A 19,476-nucleotide genomic window follows, 5' to 3' on the forward strand; every position below is an offset into this window, starting at 1 on the left:
AAAAAAAAAAAAAAAAAAAAAAAAAAAGAAAAGGTGTATGTATGTCAGCTGGTACAATGTAGCATTATACTTATTTTTGAAGAGATTTGCTGTTTGTTGATAATTTTCCTCAAGATTAATTTAAATATTTATTATATTCTGCTGACATATACGTGGTAGTTTGAAATTGTTCTCTACTTTCTTGTGTAAAGATAAATAAATGCAATGTAAACACAAGCAGTCTTCATTATTGATACTAATTATGTGCTATAAAGTTGCCAGGAGCACTGATTTAGCAAATACTGAATTATTTCTCCTAGGGGAAATATAGGGTTAGGTTTCAGTGAGCCTCTGGTCACTACAGTTTTTGTCAACTAATCAATACATAATCTAGATTTGTGTGTGTTTCTATTTACACCTTATATATTATACGTTGCTGATTCACTGACATTGAACTTATGGTAAACAGCACTGTTGTTCTTGTTAAACAAAGCTCATCTAACACAGGTATTGTCTCTATTAGGCGTATCACAGCCTTTTTGTGCTGAGAAATACTAGCAAACACTTCAGACATATGCTTGGGAGGGAGGCATTTTAAACAGCAAAATTACCCTGAAAAATGCACAAAAATGTGGCAATAAATAGATTTTAAAAAAGTATACATTTTAACAGGAAGAGAACTGATACAAGAAGGAATATCATTGCCTTGTTGCACATTAGCTGTGGACATACACACCTGGTGACTCAACTTTTTTATTTTTTTTTATTTTTTTTATTTCTTGAGACGGAGTCTTGCTCTGTTGCCCAGGCTGGAGTGAAGTGGCGCAATCTCGGCTCACTGCAAGCTCCGCCTCCCGGATTCACGCCATTCTCCTGCCTCAGCCTCTCCGAGTAGCTGGGACTACAGGCGCCCGCCACCACGCCCGGCTAATTTTTTGTATTTTTTTATTAGTAGAGACGGGGTTTCACCGTGGTCTCGATCTCCTGACCTCATGATCCGCCCGCCTCGGCCTCCCAAAGTGCTGGGATTACAAGCGTGAGCCACCGCGCCCGGCCAATGACTCAACTTTTTACAACTCTGCATTATCTACAAATGACTGCCAGAGTGCCATGAGCATTGCCTTTGGAGTTACAAATTTTAGCAAATAGGCAAATTCACAAATGCAGAATCTAGAAACAAAGGATGGTCTATATTTGTTAGTTGGTGTCTTAGTTTAAGCTGCTACAACAAAAATACCATAAGCTGGGCATCTAATAAGAAACCAGAACTTTATTTCTCAAAGTTCTGGAGCCTGGGAAGTCCAAGATCAAGGCGCTGGCGGGTTCAATGTTAGATAAGACCTTTTTGGTTCATAGAAGGCATATTCTCTCTGTGTCCTCAGACAGTATAAGGACTAGTTAGCTCTTTGGGGCCTTTTATAAGGGCACTAATTCCAGACATGAGGGTCTGCCTTCACAACTTAATCACGTCCCAAACACTCCACCTCTTGATATCATCACATTGGTCATTAGGTTTCAACATACGAATTTTGAGATGACACAAACACTCATACCATAGCGTTCTGCCCCAAAACCCCCAAATTCATACAGTTCTCACATACAAAATGCATTTATTCCATCTCAATAGCCCCAACAGTCTTAATTCATTTCAACATCCATTTTAATTTCTAACTCCAAAGTCTCATCTAAATAACTTCTAAATCAGTTATGGGTGAGACTGAAGGTGTGATTCATCCAGAGCAAATTGCTCTCCTGCTGTAAACTTGTGAAATCGAGCAACTTGTGTACTTCCAAAATACAATGTGGGACACGCATAGGATAGACATTATCACTTTAAAAGGAAAAAAATAGGAAAGAAGAAAAAGGTAACAGGTCCCAATTTAAAGTCCCAAGCCCCAAATATTCTGCCACCTAGATGGTTCTCTGCAGTAGCCCCACCTCCATGCTGGCTCTGTGCCTGGGTCACCAGCTCACGGCTCTTTCATGCTAGAATCACATACTGGTGGCTTCTACCAGTTTTGATGGTGGCAAAACTTGGGGCAGCCGCAACTCCATGACACCTCTATACACTGCCCTAGAAGGGACTCTGTGGAGATCTTGCAGAGTGACAGACCTCTTCCTGAGTTCTGCAGCTTCCCAGGGCATCCTCATTTCTTTCTGAGACCTCATCAGAATGGCCTTTATCACCCATATTTCTATCAACATTCTGTTCACGGCCACTTAGGTATAATTTAAGAAGATTGAGGTTCTTTCTATAGCTCTCCTCTTTTCTTCCTAAGTCCTCACCAGAATTACCCTTAAAGGTCCATTCAGAATAATGTAGCCTTTTATTATTATTATTACTATTTTTTTTTTTTTTTTGAGGAGTCTTGCTCTGTTGCCCAGGCTGGAGTGCAGTGGCGCAATCTCGGCTCACTGCAAGCTCTACCTCCCAGGTTCATGCCATTCTCCTGCCTCAGCCTCCTGCGTAGCTGGGACTACAGGCGCCCGTCACCATGCCTGGCTATTTTTTTTTTTTTTTTTTTGTATTTTTAGTAGAGACGGGGTTTCACTGTGTTAGCCAGGATGATCTCTATCTCCTGACTTCGTGATCCACCTGTCTTGGCCTCCCAAAGTGCTGGGATTATTATTATTATTTTTTTAAAGCATGAACTTCATAAGCCTTCCAGCCTCTGCCCATGGCCATGCTCCAAAAATGTTCCTACATTTTTAGTATTTGCTGCAGCAGGACTCTACTTGAGTAGCAATTTTCTGTCTTAGTCTGTTTGGCCTGCTATAACAGAATAATGTAAACTAGATAGCTTATAAATAACAGAAATCTAATTTTGCAAGTTCTGATGTCTGAGAAGTCCAAAATCTAGGTACCAACACATTTGGTATCTGATGAGGGTCCACTTTCTGGTTCTTAGATGATGCCTTCTTGCTGTGGGCAAGGGCAACGCATCTTTCTGGGGCAACTTTATTTTTTTTGTTTTTGTTTTTTGAAAACAGAGTCTTGCGCTGTCACCCAGGCTGGTGTGCAGTGGCGCAGTCTCAGCTCACTGCAACCTTCGTCTACCGGTTCAAGCGATTCTCCTGCCTGAGCCTCCCAAGTAGCTGGGACTATAGGCATGCACCACCAAGTCTGGCTAATTTTTTTTTGTATTTTCAGTACAGACGGGGTTTCACCATGTTGGTCAGGCTGGTCTTGAACGCTTTACCTCAAATGATCCGCCCACCTCAGCCTCCCAAAGTCCTGGGATTTCAGGTGTGAGCCACCGCGCCCAGCCTCTGGGGCAGCTTTTATGAGAGAACTAATTTCATTCATGAGGACTTCACCATCATAACCTAATCACATGTAAAGGCCCCAACTCCTAACACTGTAACATTAAGAATAAGTTTTAACATAGGAATTTTGGGAGGACACAAACATTCGGAACATAGCAGTTAGTAAAATACTTGTAAAATATATATATATATTTTTTTTCTTTTTAGAAAGTTCTATTTCAAATCTCAGTGAATAAGGTTCAGATGTATGTTGTTTCCTTGTGTTTCATTGTTTTTCTTCTTTCTTTTTTCTTTTGGATCTGACATCACTGCAATATTGATTTTTGTTTCTACCTTCATTTTATAATCATATATCTTACCAAGCTACAGAAACGAGGCAGAAAAACAATTTCCATTTTATTTCAGTACATCTTGCAAAAACTGGATCCTGGTTTGCTTAGTTGTTATTAACAACACTTGATGAGCTATTATTAATTAAATAATTATCTTTTATCTCAAATGTGGAGGTTCTTGCTCCTGCTTCCCTTTAGCAGCAGCAACAACAAAACAATAGGCAGCGTCTCCCTTCATATGGGTCCTGACAGATGAGACTTTTGGACCCCTCGTAAAAGTAGTAAATGCACCTTTTTCTTTTATTTACATTAACATTTGTTTTTTCTTAACCATGCTCTCTCTATTGATTTAGCATTAATCATGTTGTTTCCTATAGAATTTACCTTTTGAAAAATAAAAACACAGGCAGATAATTATTAGTAGCCTGATTGTTTCAGATGTATGAAGTCTTGTATTTTGACAGCTTAAAGAAATATGTGACCAAGAAGACATAAATGTGGGCCAGTAGCTAGCAGCCTCTGCATAATACAACTCCAAATCAACGGATGAGCATTTAAATTGGAGCAATTTAATTAAAAATTTGAATTTCTGGCCTTCCTTGAAAATGTATTGTTTGAATAACACCATCATTCCTGCATATCCTAAGTTACCTTCATGTGAATAGGGACTGCCCCTTATATCCACAACATATCCCAAACACTGTATGAATCCTCTGCCATCATGGCTGAGCTTTTAATTTCATTAGCATCTCTTTTTGGTTGATTTTCTAATCAGGGAAATATGTCTCTCTCACTCATATTGCTATCAAAAGTAAGAAAGTAAAAGATCAATAGAACGACATGATATTTATAACCAGCCAGCATCACACATTTGTATAAACTGCTTGTCTTCTCTGGGCATTGAAGTTGTGACTTCTAATTTTAGAAGCTACAAATCATTTTATCTCTGTCAGGACTGGTTCTCTCCACAAGTTGTGTAAGCACTGCTCATTTATGAAAATAAATTAATTCAACCTCTTCTTCATGGCCCCAGTGAGTGTGCAGGTGTCATGAAGTAATGGACAGCACCCAGTTCACAGTGAATCAGATTCCCTCCAATGCCCAAATCACTGAGGTGTGTTCAGGAGCAGACCACAGAGTACCATTTAGTGTTTTACCAGACAGGACCTAACTGCTCTAGCAAAGAGGAGAGAGAACATTATCTCACAACATGTGTACCTTTTGAGCTTTACTAAGCCTATTTTATGGTTGAGGTACAATTTTCACCCAAAGGTGTGTGAAATCAAACCAAAAATAAAGAATTGTTGTAATGTATTGCACCATATGCATAACCTCAAAAGATACTGCACACGTATGTCCCAGTCTCTTGCAAATAAGAGAAAATCATTTCTACCCACTAATTTAGCTTTCAGGAAAGCACAGAAAGTAAAATAAAAATGACATTTTTTACTGATCACCTATTACATATTGCTACTCGTCCTGAAAAATTTGTAGGGGTTGTTGATGGATGTATAGAGTTCAGAAATTAATGATTTTACATGTTTAAAGTAATGGTGTTTGTTCACGTACATATGTGTGGATGAATGGTTGTATGTATGGATGAATGATGTATTAGTTCGTTTTCATGCTGCTGATAAAGACATACCCAACACTGGGCACTTTACAAAAGAAAGAGGTTTAATGGACTTACAATTCCTCGTGGCTACGGAGGCCTCACCATCATGGCGGAAGGTGAAGGCCACCTTGAACATGGCGGCAGCAAGAGAAAGAATGAGAGCCAAGAGAAACGGGTTTCCCCTTATCAAACCATCAGATCTTGTGAGACTTACTCACTCCCACGAGAACAGGATGGCGGAAGCGGTCCCTATGATTCAATTATCTCCCACCAGATCCCTCCCACAACACGTGGGAATTATGGGAGTACAATTCAAGATGAGATTTGGGTGGAGAAACAGAGACAAATCATATCAGATGAATTTGAAAAGGAAATTTTGGATAGCTAAAGAAGTAACAAACTAAGATTCTGTGTAAAAATTAAGATGGTGGGAAAATGAATTCGAATATATAGCATGTTTAAAAGAGGAATTTTTGACATTTTGTTTTTGTTTTCAGTGTACTGTCAAATTCATTGTGAGTTCTGAGGCTTTGTAATATTGGATTTATCATACACCTGGAGTCAGTCACAACTGTAAATTTTGATCTGAAATTCTTCAGTTAGTATAAAATCCCTAACTGCTTTGAAATTCTGTGTAGTGATAATGCATCATCTGAATGCTTTGCATCCTTTAATGACATAGGTGTCTTCTGAATTCCGGCTTTGCATAACTGTTGTCAACACTGTAAGAACATCAGCTCGTTTGAGGCTGGTTCTTTGTTCTCTCTGTTTCTGGACCCTTTCCACTCCGTTTCTCCTCTCCCTCACTAGCAAAGGAGTTATCTTTCCAATGCAAACCTGGACATGCATTTTCCACTTAGAATACCATCATTACACACATGAGCTCTCAGCTTCCTCAAGGAGCATTAAGTCTTTAATCTTCCAATTCTCACCCTGCACATGAGTTGTGAGCCTTATGTAGTAAAGTCACAAAAAACTGGGCATTTTTAGTAACAGTTGAATGTGCTATTCCCCTATCTGTCTGAATTTATCTTACTCAGTCTTAATTCTCTTTTCACTGGAAAGTTTCTGTATTGTTTTTTGTTTTTTTAACTCACCCCATTACTTCCACAACCCCACAGTCTTGACACAAGGTTATGGATGTAGAAGATATTTCAGAGTCCAGAAATTGATCTTAGACATTTAATAATGGCTTCTAAAATTTGCTTTAAAGGAGCTTTTTGCAGGTCTATGGACTAACTTTTGCCAACAGTTCTTAGACTTTTGTTTGATCAAAACTGATTTTTCACTTCTTTTCTAGGATATGGTAAAATAATTTTCTGTACAGAGTGTTTTCTAATGTAGTTTATTGGTAGAAAATTTGAGACATAGTAAGGCCAACATATCAGAAAACACCTGCCATGAAAAGATACTAATATTTTATTACTTTATTAATAGTTTATATTATTGATATGATATTTATAACCAGCCAGCGTCACACATTTACATAAATTGCTTGTCTTCTGTGAGTGTTGAAGTTATTTTATTTTATATAAATACAATTATTACTTTATTAAAGTAAATAACATTTATTTACTTTATTACTTTTATTACTGTGGCAGGTCATGCCACAGGGTGTAGATCGGAGGTAGGGAGCTCAGGGAAGCACCAGGGTCTGTCAGGAGGCAGAGGGCAAGAAAGAACTGTGGGCAAGATCCCTTATTGTAGTTTCCATGGGAAGGGATAGGTGCAGCAAGGTAAGCAGGCTTAGGTCTGGCTAACTGGAATAATTATTCCAGTGAGCTCTGGGGCATAGAGGCTGATCCTAGTTGTCTTGTACCTGATTCTGGGATGAGTAGAGAAGATGGATCATGGCCCAGAAGAGAGAAAGCTGGATAAAGGAAGCAGTTGGGGTGTGGACTCTGGATTGGTTGTTTTATATTTGGAAAGTGTGCTTACCATCTCTAGAAACTGGCCAACCCTGGGAAGAGCAGTCCCTCTAGGGTCAGCAAGGCCCCAGATGTCAAAGCATTGGAGCACAGAGATGAAGATACATGGTCAGGATAGAGGGGAAATTGAAGCCATGGCAGCTCCAAGAAATGACACAGGTGGCTGCCATTACCCCTGCTCCCACTCTCCACAGCTACCAGCCTCCGTTTACTCATAGGGATAATTGATTTTTTCCTCAATATTATATAAATTACTATGAAAAGAGTGCCTAAAAACAAGTTCCTTATCACTATTTGTAACTAAACTGCTATCTTTATATAGTATCAAAATTTGAACAGAACACTGACAATGATATTTTAAATGAAACTAGAAGGTGAACTGAATAGAGATTTTAAAAATTCTGAAATAAATGTTGGGAATAATTTAAATCAAAAGACATTCTGAGGAGTTTCTTGATGTCTGGTTTCTTTCCTCATCTGTGTAGCATTTACTTAGGATTTATAATTCTAGATAGTCTTTTCACCAGCAAAAATCTAGATTTTGTATGGTCAAAAGTTGTAGAGCTATTTTCAGTAAACAGCAATAATATCACAGAGAAGGCGAGCCTAATTTATTTGACTTTTTGATTTACAAAAATAAATAAAAACAGCTTCCACATGGATTTCCTACAAATAGATTATATGCTAATTTTCAGAAATCGCTTATTATTTCTGCATTATTGGATATATGAGAGTTATAACCCTGCTTAGAAATCGATCACTCTGATTTTCTGGTATCTTGTGGGTAATGAGTGGATGAGAGCGAGGACAGAATATAGGTGTGTGCATGTGTTTCTGTGTGTGTGTATGGGGGGTGTATGTGTGTGTGAATATCCATTTTGGGAGGCATAGGGTACCTCAGTGGGCTTTTTTGTCTCTTCATGTTGAACAATGTGATATCTAATGCTATAACTTTAAAAAGTTACTTATATTTTCCTGTGTCTGTTTTTTGTGATTCAATGGGCCAACCAGATGATTAGCCATTTATGGTTTATCATATATACATTTTTTATGGAGTAATTCAAAAATGAAAAATAAAATATGTAGGAGTCAATATATCTTGCCTCTGAAAATCAATAACTATTTCAGGTTAGCATACAATGACTGCCCTAAAAGGTGTTTAAAACTTAGTGACTTGAATCTTAGAATACGCAAGTTTCTCATTAATGCATTTAATTCAAAGAAAATTATATATTCTGTATTTAAACTCATACAGGAGTTCAATGTTTTGGCCTTTAACTTATAAACAAATAGCTCCAGTGTAAGTATAATAAAAGCATGTTATGTTTAAACCATTTATTTGTATCGGACGCTCGTTGTAAGAGTTGTATAGCCTTAAATCATGTATAAGTCTGTACTCTTAGAAAGTAAACTGCAAGATCACAGGCATAGTTTAGAGGGGAAATAATAACACAGTGGAATTCTCCTTTTGCCTTGTTTCAAATCTAAATGATGTTTCAGTTTAGGAAGTGTTTATGCTGCCAGGAATCCAAAACGGAACAATCCAAAGCCTGTATCCTAGAAGAGCTTCAAGTCCACAGGAAATATCACGCCCAAAAGAAGATAACTTCAATATAATATGAGAAGTAAAATGATGAAAGTATGCAAGGAACTAGGGGACAATAGACCAAGGCTGTTTCACACAGGCAAGCTCTCTAGTGGTGGGGCTTATCTGAGGCTTAGAAGATGCCTAAAAGTAAACTAGAACAAGAAAAATGGCTGCTCATTGAAGAAAGTGAGGATAGCCCGAGGAAAGGTGCTATGTGAAGTCTGCGAGGAATTCAATCCATTTACCATCACGAGCACAGAGAAAGAAAGATGGCACTAAAAATGAGCCTGGACGGGAAGGCAGGAACTATATCATTGAGGGTGGTATAGGCCACACTGAAGAACCTGGCTTTTGATCTTTTTTGGAAAGAGTTTATTTCAAAAAGGTCTTTCCAGCTTTTGTGTGATGGTTTTAAGACGGGAGAGTTCCCTGGACCCCGTCGCAGGACTTGCAATGGGTGTGCCTCCATTGCTCAGCTCAAGCCCCTTTTGGGAGGAGGAGTGTGCAGGTGAGCTGGAGCCAGCACTTTTGGGCTCTGGCTCCACGGCAGTGTCTAGGGGTGTTACAATGCCCTTATAGCTTTGCCATCTGTGGATGGCTAAGTGTTAACCAGTTCAGTGGAGAGTCAGGGTGACAGCCTTTTATACCCTGTCTTCTTAGTACACAGGTCCTTGTCTGGCATTCAGGAAGAATCAGGTCACATAGACTTGAAGGATGGTGAATGCAGGGATTTTACTGAGTGATGGAGGTGGCTGTCAGCGGGACGGATGGGGAGCTGGAAAGGAGATGGAGTGGGAAGATGATCTTCCCCTGTAGTTCGACCATCCCATGGCCAGTCTCCTATCTGACTGTCCCCAGCCAAACTCCTCTTGATGTACAGACGCTTCCTCTCTTCTCTCCTTCTCTGCTGTGCCACTCTTCTGTTCTACTGCTTGTCTGTTCATGGAGCCTGGGGTTTGGGGTTTTTAGGAGTATAGGATGGGGAGCACGACAGGCCAGGGTGGTTTTGAAAAAAGCAACAGTTGGACAGGAAAACAGGGTAACTGTTCTCATTTAGCACCATGGTTTGCAGGCTTGAGGGTGGGGCCTTTGCCGGGGAACCACCCTCTTGTCGCCTGTTCATATCAGTTAGGTTTAAGAGAAATAAGACCAAAGGATGGGAATTGGTCACTTAACAATGTTAATACAATAGGCAACATGCGAGGTAATGGTAGGCTCATGGTAGTATATATAAAAGTAAAGTCTGAGTTTTAAAAATATAAAAGTGAAATATCAAATTTCAATTAATGATCATTGCACCTCAAATAAACTCATTGGCTAAGATATGCCACTGCACAAAGCTCTATATTTCACAGGTCTTGGAAGTCGCTAAATGTGGGTAGGCAAAAAGAAAAAAAAAAAAAAAAAAAAAGAAGCTCAAGAAAGTTCCAGAACTCTGGCTTGAGTGACTGGATAGTGGATATAATAAAAGTAATAGAGCTCAGAGAAAGAATTGTATGTTGAGCAGGTAGAGTGAGATATGCCTGTGGAATATCCATGTGGACGAGCCTTCCAAATTACTGGATTGGAATCTAAATGGTATGCAGAAATGAAATCAGAGTCCTTTGGCAATTGTTGTCATTGTCCTAGGGGATATCAAGCACTGAAGGGCAAAGCAACATATTTTAAGCAGAAATACTGAAAAAACTGTGAGACACTGGCCTTCAGGAAAGAAGAGCCTTGAGGTTTTTTGTTTTGTTCCATTTTCCCCAAAGTAGAAGTGATTTTCAGATTCTATCTCTGGATCACTTTTAAAGGATCTGGAGAAGGCTCATTTGCTACTATTACTCTAAATTTGCTATACTGACATTTTGAAATCTGTTTTAACTATTTAGGTTTATATCACAGATACATTGAAAAAAAGAAAGACAGTGGGTTAGGAGAAAGAAAGTATTCAGATCAAAGAAATGTGTAGATGGAATGAGATTGAGTCCATCAGAGTTGTGTCTGTTCTAGGACTGAGTCAATTTAAAATAATGGAATACATTCTTGCCCACCACCACAGCTCCCCAAAAGTAGCCTAATGTTACCAATCTTTTATCTGACTGTTGAAACCTCAAGTATATTTGTAGTTGTAGCACCAAGATGGATCAGCGAGATTCTTGAAATTTCTTCCAATCGAGTGACCCTAATTTTTTAATGAAGTATGAAATAATAGTGTTCATTATACCTTAATCCAATTAATAGAAATATGAGTGACAACATTCAAACATTCAACAAGTATTTAATGAACATTCACTGTTTTTCAGGCACTGTTTTAAGTACTGGGCTTTAGAATGGAACAAAACTAAGTCTCAGAGGAGATTTGCTGTAAATATGCAAACATCAATGTATCAGGTAGCGATAAATGCTACAAAAATGAATAAAGCTGGGTGAATAGAGAGGAGGCGAAGTTGGCAGTCACACTTTTTGTAAAGAATGATCAGTGTATCTAGGATATTGACATCTGACAATGAAAATAATACACAGATTTGCATGTGTGTGAAATTTGCAAAATAAGCAAATTCTATCTTCCAGTATTTTTAAACTTCAGTTTCAGAGATAAAATATATTTCAAACCCTCGAAGTTATTTGGTATTGCATAAATTATGTAATATTAGGTTCTGTACTAACTGGTTAATATACATTTTTGCCAGTTTTTTAGATTTACATGCTTTATATGTATTTGTGAAATATATATGCCTTCACAAAATTTAAAGTTCCAAATTTACTAGTTTTTAATTCATTTATTTTTTATAAAAGAACATCTTTAATTTTGTTTCCTTTTTTCTCTAATTAAAAATCTATATAATTTTTTACCTTTATTGAAATATTATGTAATTGAAAAATAAAAATTGTATATATTTGAGATACATGATTCCACAACTCTGTGATATTCTCCCCAAATATCAATAATGCAGTCTGGTCCTAAGAAAACATCAGACGAATCCAAACTGAGACAGATTCTACAAAATACCTGGCTGGTGCTCTTCTAGAGGGTCAAAGTTATGAAAGACAAGGAAAGCATTGGAAACTGTCACAGATTAGAAGTGACTAGGGAGGCATCATAACTAAATGCAAAGTGAGATCCTGGACTGAGTCCTAGAACAGCAACAAAAAAGCGTTAGTGAAACCCTAGTGAAGTCCAAGTATAATCTGTATTTGAGTGAATGCCCCTTTACTTAAGATAGTATTTTCATTTGGACAAATGCACCAGGTTATGTAAAATGTTAATATTAGAGGAAGCTGGCTGAAAGGTATGAGAACTCTACCTTTTCAGCTTTTCTCTAAATCTAAAATTTTTCCAAAATAAAACGTTTATTTATGAAAATAAAAACAAACTTCCACCACAATTTTTATTGAAGAAGTTGGACACTTAAATAATGGTACCTTTTTAGCTAATCAAAATCCTGTTTTAGAAAACAAAATTATGAAATAAGTTTTAAAAAATGTACAGTAACAAAAATCAAACACAAACTATATACAGTATTATCCATATGTGTATCCATGTACATATGTAAAAATTATTTATATGCAATTTAAAATAATCACAAATGGTATATTATCATTGGTTATTTCAGAAAAAAAGAAATAATTCCTTTTTAATTTTTTTCTTTAAACCTTTTTGTTTCTTTCAGATCCCCTATAAAAGTAACTGAAAAAATTTTATGGGGAAACGGTATTAAAAGTAACTCTTGAATACTTCTTTGTTGGTATGCTACATTCAAATACTTTTTAATTTTTTCAAATAAATAGACTACGGTTTCAAATTATATATATTTTAACTTTTATAAGGGCCTTGTATGAAGATTAATAAAACATTTTAATTAACTAAAACATGCAGTTTCCCTGCACTATAAATATTATATCACCTCAAACTCAAACTATTAGTGTACATTTTGGACAATGACTAAATGAAATGAAATTCTCCCTCTCTCTCTCCCACTCTCTTTATTCTTCTCTCTTTCTCCCTCAGATATCTATATCTATGTCTAGATATAGATATTTTATATCTATTTTACATTTTATATATTTTATATCTCTATCTAGATATAGATATTTTATATCTATTTTATATCTATTATATCTATTTTATATCTAGATATCTATATCTAGATATAGATATATCCAAATATATATATATATATATATATGTATAGTTAGATAGATATTTAGGTAAGTATGTAAAATGTAGGATATGAACCAACCAAGTACCCATTAACACTGATTATCTTCTGTGGTTGGGATTCACTTTCTACTTTCTATATTTCTGTATTGTTTAATTTCTTTTGATCAATAGACATAGTTTGTAATAAAATATATAGCAAAGATATCTTTTAAAATTAAAATATTAAATAAACTTAAAATTTTAATATTAAAATGTTTATATGGTAAACACTTCTTCAAATTATCTTATTCAAAGTTAGAAAGTGAAGACTAAGGAACAATAAAATGTTTTTGAAAAAGCCTTTTCTACCATGATGCTTTGATGAATTGGGCATATTACCAGCTTGCTGAGCTATTGTTAGGAACAAAATTGTGGAAACACTATGATTTTGCATTCACTTTTTGACTAGCCATTATTGTTCAGATTGCTTAAACAGTTCAACCATACATATTTAATCACCGCATAGAAAACTTAATTCTAGGGAGTGATAAGCAATCAGGATAATAGAAGAAAAAAGTGGCTTGTCCCCAAATGAGCACAGTGCGTTATTAGGTATCAAATGAAATTTTAATCTATTTTTGTAGGAAACAGAGCGAAACTGTGATGGATGTTCTTTACATTGTTGTAGAATATCCCAGACTTTTAAAAAGGTACATGGTAGTGTTAAAGTATAAATATCATAGATTATTTCTAGAAATTTTATAATTTTCAAGCCAGCTCTGAGCTTATATCCATAAGAGGATGTGCTGATATTTTGGAAGCATTTAACCCATTCATAGAAAAAAAACTTTTAATTTTGTTTTAGATTGATGGATAGATACGTGGGAGAATATGTTGAAACTTTTCATTTTTCTTTGTGGGGAATCTAGCTTACAGAGCATTTTGTTTCCCAGCTGACCCTGACTACTTACCATTTGTAACGTGAGACTTGGTCTAACGAATAGCTTTCCTTCCTGTTTTTATTAATATCTTAGGAATGTCTGAAAAAAAAAGCCATCTTCATCTTTTCTGTCACATTTTCTCATTGCTCTAAGACAGAAATGCATTAACATTTGCATAAATCACTATTCTGTACCTAGAACTAAATGTGTTTTGATATAGAAGAAAGTATAGAGGAGGTGATTATTGTTCCCTGAGTAAAAGCTCAGGGAACATTTACTGCCTGAGAGATGAATTAGAAATATTTTATATCAATTAAAATATGCTAAAGGTGTATAAAACAATGATGTGTCTATTATTTAACTGTCACTGATAGGAAATTGACTGCGAAACTGCTGTCTAGAGTTCAGAATTTACTCTCATCTGTTTTTCTTTTATTCACTTTTCAAGAAAAAAAGTATCTATCAACTGCTGGATTAAAAGTTCAACCTGAAATCTGAAAATCAGATTCCATTTTTTTCTCTCCTTTATTTCTCATTGCAGATGATAAAGATATTGCCATTGAAATTCAGCTGTGACAGCATATATGATTAAGCTAAAGTTTAATTGGCTTTGCAGTGTTAGCAGAAGCCAAAATTTAATGGTTGATTTTTTCCCTCGTATTAAAGTAAACCTCTGTGATTCACAGTCTCAGAGGACAGAATTCTGTTGATTAAGAAAGTCTTTTTATGGGCAATAAAGAGCTGATTATAAGAATTAAAACTTAAAATTTAAGGTCTTTTTTTCTGAATGTTTTATAATGTAACATTGTACAAACTTATTTAAAAGCATAAATATTTGAGATACTAGCATAGATATTTTCAAAGTATGTGAAAGCCATCAATGATTTGAAAGGCATGCTTAGATTTCATTTTAAGTATTATTCGAAGTAACTGTATGCACAACAATTCACTTTATAGAATTAGGTAAACTCAACACAAAAAAGGATTGGATGTGGTTCTGGAAGCTCTGCATCTCTACTGTGGCCCCCACAGGAATTTATTTGGTGGTATGCTCCACTTACAAGGCAAACCAAAGTGTTCCTCGTGGTGATTGGAGTAAACAAGTGCCAGAGAACTAGGACATGAAATGAGAAAATATTTCTCTGACAGGCTTTAAACTGGCTATTATTTTTCTCCAATGTCTCCCTCTGGAGTTCCTTAGCCAGACCTTGCCCAAAACCTAGAGGCTAGCTTTGTCCAGGCTTGTAATTCTAAAGTTATTAGAGCTGTTCCATTGACTAGGCTTTCTATGATTTAAAAATGAAAAGCTTACAGAAATAGTCTATTGAAAAGATTTTTAACAATGAAGATTTGATCATGGTAACGAAGCGGCTATTTGAACTCAATATTTGATTTGAATGGTTACATTGCATTTTTGAATCATTCTATGAATTGAGAATGCGTTGATCAATAGTGCCTAATAAATAATATCATCTCATTTTTATTTCTGGTATGAAATAAATAGTAGTTATCAAACGAATCCTCACAATCACATATTTCTGATCATAGTGACAAAATTTCCCATTTTTTAAAAAGATTACATACTTTCCTTATTTTAATCTATTCCCCTAAAACTAAAATTAGAGCTGCTGTAGTCGTAGTAAACTCTGGATATTTGTTCTTTAAACTCATATATGGATAAGTGAAGATATCTGTGTCCAATGTGGTGAAAAAACAAACAATGGGCCGGGCGCGGTGGCTCACGCCTGTAATCCCAGCACTTTGGGATGCCGAGGCGGGCGGATCACGAGGTCAGGAGATCGAGACCATCTTGGCTAACACGGTGAAACCCCGTCTCTACTAAAAATACAAAAAAATTAGCCAGGCGTGGTGGCGGGCGCCTGTAGTCCCAGCTACTCGGAGAGGCCGAGGCAGGAGAATGGCGTGAACCCGGGAGGCGGAGCTTGCAGTGAGCCAAGATCGCGCCACTGCACTCCAGCCTGGGTGAGAGAGCCAGACTCCGTCTCAAAAAAAAAAAAAAAAAAATGGTGCCCAATTCTCCATTCCAAATCCAAGGAGGTAATAAGAAATTTGAGACACACTGATTCCTAAGTATAAATGTTAAGAAGTTTCTGAAAATTCAATTGGTTGTAAACTCTGAATACTACAACAAGGTTTATTAAAATTGTGGTGAAATATTAAAAACCATTAGAAAAAAATGAGAATAGCATAAAAGATTACATTCCAAGTGCCTTCATTCTTACATCAAATAAAACAACTTTTTGAATAAAATATATACTTAAAAATCATGAAGAATTATCATTAAGGAATAAAACATTTAAGTCTCATAATCTGTTCGAGATTTTAAAATTTTACAATTTTGGACTAAACTCTAGATTCCTAAGATTTGAAGCATATAACCCATTGAATTTATATTACTAATTTTGTAATTAAAGTAAAATGTTCAACTGATAGAGCTTTTATGAGCATTTTTATCAATACTCTCCATAAAATCTCCTTTAAAAAAACACAGTAAATCAAAAGAAGGAATAGAATAAAAACAGAGGACTGTCAATTTCTCAAGAAAAACACTTATTTAATTCTCATTTATTCTTTGCAGGCGCCTGTTGGAAGTGGATGGTAACATACGTGGCTGAACTAATATGTTATTTTTTGTTTGTTTTAGGGGCTGATGTTATCAACTTTGATGGCCATGTTGTATTACCATATAGATTCAGAAACAAGAAGATGAAAACACTGAAAGATGTCATTGCCTTGAAATTTAAGACGTCTGAAAGTGAAGGAGTAATCTTGCACGGAGAAGGACAGCAAGGAGATTACATTACCTTGGAACTGAAAAAAGCCAAGCTAGTCCTCAGTTTAAACTTAGGTGTGTTCTGATTCTCAGTACTATTCTTTCCATTATGGATGTTCCCATTAGGAAAACGTTCATGTTGCTCAATTCTTTAAAATGTAAATTATAAAAAGAGCTCATATTATGCTGTCAATTCATTCTTAATCTATAACAGTTGGTATATAATGAAACACCTATTCATTCAAAAACTATTTATTAAACACCTCTACTGTACAAGGTACAATACTAGTCTTTGGCCTATAGCAAGGAACAAATAGACAAGATCCTTAAGCTCATTAAGTTCATGACCTAAGAGAGGAATCAGACCATATAGCATTTATTATTCTTATTTTAAAACAACTAAGCAAAAATGAATGACTTCAAATAATATATATTATGAACCAGTTGAATAGATTAATATGATAAGGGGACTAGGTTAATAAGTCCTCTTCAAAGGCAACAGGGCCAATATTAGAATGTGTAGTGAAGAAAGACCGCTCTGGAGAGAAAATATTTAAGATGAGATCGGAGTGATGAAAAGGAATTAGCCATGAAAACATGAGAGAAAGAGGATTACATAGGAAGAGAACATTGAAGACCAAAAGCACACTCAAGAAGCAGGAAGGATGCCACTGTGCATAAATGCCGTTGAGTTATTAAGACAAAAGATTAAATCCAAGAGGTGGAAATTGCCCAAAACCTGTGGGATCCTGCAGGGCATGGCAAATTGTTTAGATATTATTTTTAAGAATAGGAAGCTGTTGGAAGGCATTAAACTGTATGGCTTTATTATCTTAATTTTTATCAAGCGCATTGAGACTTCTGTAAGAAGAATTACTTGTGTAGATATGAGAGTCACAGTGGAACTTCTGCATAGTTTGGGTGAGAGATAGTACTGCTTGTATGAGGTGGTTATTAGGGGAGATGCAGAGAAATATGTCAATTAAGGAAATTATTTTAGTGCTACATCAGCATGATTTCTGATGGGTTGGATACAGCCTAAGAAGAAAAGAGTAGAAATAGAGAATGAGCCCTAGGATTTGGGCTTGAGCACCAAATGGACATTAGTGCCATTTTCAGAAATAGAGAAGACTTTAGGAGGAATTCTAGAGATCAGTTTGGACATGGTTAACTTGAGCCGCTCATGAAACATCTAAGTAGAACTTTCTATTATGGCAGTTGATATATGAGACTGAGAGAGGAAGACTAAAATGGAGACTAAGTAGTTGTGAATATTGAGTAGGAGAAAATGAAGAAAGTGTAGTATCGCAGAAATCAAGGAAACAAAAGAGGTTGTCAGCTGTTGAATTCATCTAAATGTCATGTAAGATGAAGACAGAGAGGCAAATATTGGGCTTAACAACATGGAGGTTACTGTTAATTTCTACTCCGTGGAATAGAAAAGACAAATTTTGTAGGTAAAAAAAAGAATGAAAGGTGTTAAGTAAATATTTTGACTAACTAGAGAGGAAGAACAGTTAGTCAGTTAACTGTTAACTAGAGAGGAAGAACATAGAGAAATGAAATGTTGGCTGCTGAAAGATCTGAACTCAAAGAAGTTACTGTTTTATGTGCGGTGGTTGTTGTTTCCATTTTTTATATTTATTTATTTATTTATTTATTTATTTATTTACTTATTTTTGAGTCAGAATCTCACCCTGTCACCCAGGCTGGAGTGCAGTGGCATGATCTCTGCTCACTGCCACCTCTGCCTCCCAGGCTCAAGTGATATTCCTGCCTCAGCCTCCCGAGTAGCTGGGATTACAGGCACCTACCACCATGCCCGGCTAATTTTTGTATTTTTAGTAGAGATGGGGTTTCACCATGTTGGCCAGGTTGTTTTCAAACTCCTGACCTCAAATGATCCACCTGCCTTGGCCTTCCAAGTGCTGGGATTACAAGCCACCATGCCTGGCCCTGTTGTTTTTAAATGGACGATACCAATGTATATTTGTATGTTGGTGATGTAGCTAGGATTTACTTAAAGCTAAAGTGAAGATCTGCAAGATTGCTACTGGCATTCAAAATTACAGTTTAGGCAAAGTGGTGGTACCTTTTTCTTTTCTTTTTTTAATTTAAGTTCATGAATGCATGTGCAGGATGTACAACTTTGTTACATAGGTAAACGTGTGCCGTGATGCTTGTCTGCACATATCATCCCATCACCTACGTATTAAGGCCAGCATCCATTAGCTATCATTCTTGGTGGTTTCCCTCCTCGCCACCTAGCCCTCTGACAGACCCTATGTGTGTTGTTCCTCTCCATGTGTCCATGTGTTCTCATCATTCATTTCTCACTTATAAGTGAGAACATGTGGTATTTGGCTTTCTGTTCCTGCATTAGTTTGCTGAGGACAATAGCCTCCAGCTCCATCCATGTCCCCGCAGAGACAGGATCTCATTCCTTTTTATGGCTGCATAGTATTCCATGGTGTATATGTACCACATTTTCTTTACCCAGTCTATCACTGATGGGCATTTAGGTTGATTTCATGTCTTTGCTATTGTGAATAGTGCTGCAATGAACATATGTATGCGTGTATCTTTATAATAGAATAACTTATATTCCTTTGGGTTTATATCCAGTAATGGGATTGCTGGGTCAGGTGGTATTTCTGCCTCTAGGTCTTTGAGGAATCTTCACACTGTCTTCCACAATGGTTGAACTAATTTCCCCTCCCACCAACAGCATAAAAGCTTTCCTTTTTCTCTGCAGCATCACAAGCATCTGTTGTTTTTTGACTTTTTAATAATAGTCATTTTGACTGGTGTGAGATGGTATCTCATTGCAGTGTTGATTTGCATTTCTGTAATGATCAGTGACGTAGAGCTTTTTTTTATGTTTGTTGGCCACATGTGTATCTTCT

At 36.4% G+C, this 19,476-nt stretch overlaps 1 protein-coding gene across 1 annotated transcript in view; it reads left to right on the forward strand.

Moving 5' to 3' along the window:
* Nucleotides 1–19,476, forward strand: part of CNTNAP2 (contactin associated protein 2) — a 1,422,658-nt gene that overhangs the window by 92,748 nt on the left and 1,310,434 nt on the right. The window contains exon 3 of the mRNA XM_058444445.1: nt 16,442–16,645. Within this exon, the coding sequence (XP_058300428.1) occupies nt 16,442–16,645 (204 nt within the window). The remainder of the gene's footprint in view (nt 1–16,441; nt 16,646–19,476) is intronic.

This window comes from Hylobates moloch, unplaced genomic scaffold (genome assembly GCF_009828535.3).
Source record: "Hylobates moloch isolate HMO894 unplaced genomic scaffold, HMol_V3 SCAFFOLD_1, whole genome shotgun sequence".
In the NCBI taxonomy this organism is placed as follows: Eukaryota; Metazoa; Chordata; class Mammalia; order Primates; family Hylobatidae; genus Hylobates; species Hylobates moloch.